At 40.2% G+C, this 4280-nt stretch overlaps 1 protein-coding gene across 1 annotated transcript in view; it reads left to right on the forward strand.

Annotated features, from left to right (window-relative positions):
- fmnl1a (formin-like 1a) overlaps positions 1-3963 on the forward strand; it is a 21547-nt gene extending 17584 nt beyond the window's left edge. Inside the window, exons 17-24 of the mRNA XM_024272210.2 lie at positions 1067-1298; positions 1370-1438; positions 1513-1593; positions 1670-1799; positions 2874-3139; positions 3214-3309; positions 3378-3492; positions 3606-3963. Coding sequence (XP_024127978.1) covers positions 1067-1298; positions 1370-1438; positions 1513-1593; positions 1670-1799; positions 2874-3139; positions 3214-3309; positions 3378-3492; positions 3606-3670 — 1054 coding nt within the window. The 3' untranslated portion in view covers positions 3671-3963. The remainder of the gene's footprint in view (positions 1-1066; positions 1299-1369; positions 1439-1512; positions 1594-1669; positions 1800-2873; positions 3140-3213; positions 3310-3377; positions 3493-3605) is intronic.
- The last annotated feature ends 317 nt before the right edge of the window (positions 3964-4280 follow it).

A 4280-nucleotide genomic window follows, 5' to 3' on the forward strand; every position in this document is an offset into this window, starting at 1 on the left:
AGGGTTAAAGGGCAAGAAATCCATCCAGACCAAGTTCAGGATGCCTCTGTTGAACTGGCAAGCTTTGAAACCCAACCAGGTTACAGGTACAGTCTTCAACGAGCTGGATGATGAACAGATCTTAGAGGTGAGATCACACATCCTGATCTGCACTTGGAATCTCAATAAACGTATATAAAACTATACTGGGTTGGTATTCGTTACGTCTGCCTCAGGAGCTAAACATGGAGATTTTTGAGGAGCAGTTTAAGACCAGGGCCCAGGGGAATCCAGCAGATCTGGCCAAAGTCAAGAAAAAGGCGGTCCAAAAAGCCCCCAGCAAGATATCTTTGATTGATGCCAACAAGGCCAAGAATCTGGCAATCACTCTGCGGAAAGGAGGAAAGAGTCCATCAGATATCTGCTCCGCAATAGAGACGTACGTTCTTTTTATTTACTTTTATTAACTTTTTAACTCCTACCTTGTCAAACCTTTTGTTGCACTGACAACAACTCTAAATCATGTATCAAAGTCAAGGCCCGGGGGCCGGTTTCGGCCCTTTCATGTTATTGTTTTTAGCTTGTATAATTTTGACAAAATATATTTTTGAGGAAAGTAAAATATTGAAAGCTTTTTTAGGTTCAAATTGATTTATTCTGGAAAAATATTCCTGCCTGTTTTTATTATTCATATTTATGTTAAAAAGTTATGGTTTTAACGTTTTAAAACTTGGCATTTTGCTAGCTTTTTAGACTATTTTGGCATTTAACTACGATTTTTTCAGACAATTTTGGAGTTTAGCTAATAGTTTTTTCGTTTTTTTAGGCTAATTTCTCGTTTAGCTAATATGTTAGCTAGCTACCAGTTAACTTCAGCATCTTTAGCTATCAGCACTAGCGTATTTAACGGCCAAATTCATCTTACAAAAATCCCACTAGCATTATTACAGATAATGCTATATATCTAGTTCATAATTATGTTAAAAAGTTACGGTTTTAAAGTTTTAAAAATTTAGCAACCTTAGGTGTGTTTTGGATTTTGGCCCCTTGTGCGACTGAGTTTGACACCCCTGCTCTAAATTTACAGATACGATCAGTCCTTATCCATAGACTTCCTGGAACTGCTTGAACACTTCATACCATCAGATTATGAGATGAAGCTTCTGGCCAACTATGAGAAAGAAGGACGTCCATTAGACGAGCTGACCAACGAGGACCAATTTATTTTACACTTTGGGAAGATCCCTCGCTTGAATCAGCGAATAAACACTCTCACCTTCATGGGCAACTTCCCAGACACCGTCAAACGCCTGCAGCCGGTCAGTTAATTATTTGCATTGCAATTTTCTAAGATTGATCAGGTTTTAATCCGATTTTTCTTAATCCGCAGCAATTGAATTCCATCATTTCTGCATCGATGTCCATCAAGTCTTCGGCCAAATTAAAAAAGATCTTAGAAGTGAGTACATTTTAAATCCAGCGCATAAGCAGCTTCCAAATGTGCGGTTTTATGTACTTCCTGTTTCCTTTCAGATTGTTCTTGCCTTTGGGAACTATATGAACAGCAGTAAGAGAGGTGCAGCGTATGGTTTCAGGCTACAAAGCCTTGACCTCGTAAGTAGCTAACACGCATTTAGACCTTACACAGACGAGACACTTTAATGAACCCTCTGACTTTTTTACCTTTCAGCTGCTGGAGACTAAATCTACTGACCGCACACAGACATTACTTCACTTCATCACCAGTATTATCCAGGAGAAGTACCCCGATCTGGTCAACTTCTACACTGACCTTCACTTTGTGGACAAGGCAGCTCTTGGTACCTGCATAGCATTATGCTTTAGTCACATGCGCTTGTGCTCGGGTGTTGACCTGAACGGATGCTGCAGGTTTTTAGGTTGTCTGGGCCTTTGGAGGGTCATAAAGACTTTTTGACGTTTTGGTTGTCCTCAGCTTGTCATTTTTTGACGTGCTGGCTGTTAGCTTTTTGATTTACTGGCTGTTCCCGTGAAAACATGGGTCTCTAATCCTCGGGACGCTGTACAAGATGTGAAACTGGTACAGAGTTAGGGTACTAGAAACTGGTCAGGGTACCAGTACTGGTACTGGTCTGCGTCCCAAGGGTTGGGGACCCCCTGATTAAAGTATGTAGCGAAGTACCAAGCGGCCCTCGGGGTGGTACTGGTTCGTGGCCCGGAGGTTAGGGACCTTAATTTAATGGGAACAGCCAGCAGGTTAAAAAATGGCAAGTTGGGGACACCCAAAACATCAAAAAGTGACATGGAGGGGCTCTGAACCACACGTCCATATCTGATCAATTGGGAATGAGAGTTCTTTGGTGCTACCTACACACCATGGATGTGTGGCACGTCCAAGAACATGCTAAACAGGCGTACTTGAACATGTTTTTACGACACGGTGTTCACACCGGACTGTCTACATGATACTAGTGCATGCACTAACACTTGGAGGAGGACTGGTGCAACATGTTGAAGCCACAAATCTTGCTCCAGGCGTTCTGTTTCACAACTCTGTTCTGATAGATGAAAGACTTTCAAACGTTTGGCACTTCCATGTCTTGAAATGTACGTTATCCATACGCCACTACCAAATCCGAGGCCTAACTAGTCAAAGTTCTACTGGTTTAACTTTTGACACAAGCTCAATATCCTGAAAACGGATTTAAAAACAACACAATGCAAGAGTTTTGAACATGGAAGCCCGAAATGTGTGTGTTTACGTAGACTTTTCATTGAAGGGGTCAATGTTTTTTATCTCAGTGTCAACGTAGCATCAATGTTTCCTATGACCGCTTGCTGCATACCTCTTAGAAAAAAAATAATAAAAATGTACCTGTGAATTGTTGGTAAACTCATTGTGCTTTCTTTGCCAGTGTCCCTGGATGGCATTCTGCAAGACATCCGCACGTTAGAGCGCGGAATGGAAATGACCAAGAAGGAGTTCTTGGTGCAGGACGACAGCGTTGTGTTGAAGGAGTTCATCAAAGTCAACAGCGAACATCTCGACTCTTTGATCAAAGACAGCAAGACGGCACAGGAGGCTTACCTTTCTGTCGTGGAGTATTTCGGAGAGAACCCTAAAACCACGCAGCCCTCTATGTTCTTCCCTATCTTTGGACGCTTCATAAAAGCCTATAAGGTACAGCAGCTTCGCATTTGGATCAGATGCTATTTATTTAGATCAAATATTGATCCTTATGGCCTTTTCTGCAGACGGCACAGGAGGAGCTCGAGCAGAAGAAGAAAATGGAGAGCGAAAGCCAGGAGGTGAAGGAATCGCCTTCTCCAAACAAGGCAGCAAGTCCAAAGGTAAGAAATGAAATGTCCACTTCACAAATTCATGGAAATTAAGGAACTCTGGTTTGGTTATGTTTCAGGGTCCTGGGATGCCAAAGATGCCTCAAATGGACCTGATTGCTGAACTGAAGAAGAAGCAGTTGAAACCTCCAGTCCGCGAAGGGAAAGATGGAGCTCTGGAGGACATCATCACAGGTCTTCATTTTTTAGCTGATGCTACACTTCTAGATGATTTCGCCTCATGTTTCATGTAATCCCAGACAAAATTGGACTCTCACGCCAGCATGTCTTTGCTTGCTCTTCCTCAGATTTGAGGAACACACCATACAGGCGGACAGATGGTCGTCGCCCCGCTCAGCGCCAGGAGACTTGAGCTATTTCTGATTCACATTTTTTTTTTAATCTTAAAAAGATGACTGGAATCACATTCAATATAAGGAAACAGGAGCTGTACATAAAATATTTTTAAATGATCTAGTATATCCATACAATATCAAGTATTACTATCACAGTATGACTTTTTTTATATCTGTAAATAGAATTTGGAAATGTTTTTTAAATAACAGATCATGAAGTTGGATGAATATTAACACACATTTCCAAATTGCTTTAATGGAAACAGTTTAAGTGATGCACAATGATTCAAAGTAAAGTCTTTTTCTCAGCCTTTGTGTTTGTGCTTTTTGTGAAAAAAAATAACTCTTTTATGATAAAGACTTTTCATTAGGTCTCTGAAAGTTAACACATTAACACACACGATTAAAATATATAAAATTATTTAAGGTTTAATAATATTCCTGCCTTTTTATTAGTCATATTTATGTTAAAAAGTTACAGTTTAAGTTTTAAAAATTAGCATTCTGCTAGATTTTTGGACTATCTTGGCATTAACTAAGATTTTTTATGCTATTTTGGAGTTCAGCTAATATTTCAGCTACATGCTAGCTGTTTTGGCTAAATCAGGTATTTTTAAACTTATTTAT

This window comes from Oryzias melastigma, linkage group LG8, assembly GCF_002922805.2.
Source record: "Oryzias melastigma strain HK-1 linkage group LG8, ASM292280v2, whole genome shotgun sequence".
Taxonomy (NCBI): Eukaryota; Metazoa; Chordata; class Actinopteri; order Beloniformes; family Adrianichthyidae; genus Oryzias; species Oryzias melastigma.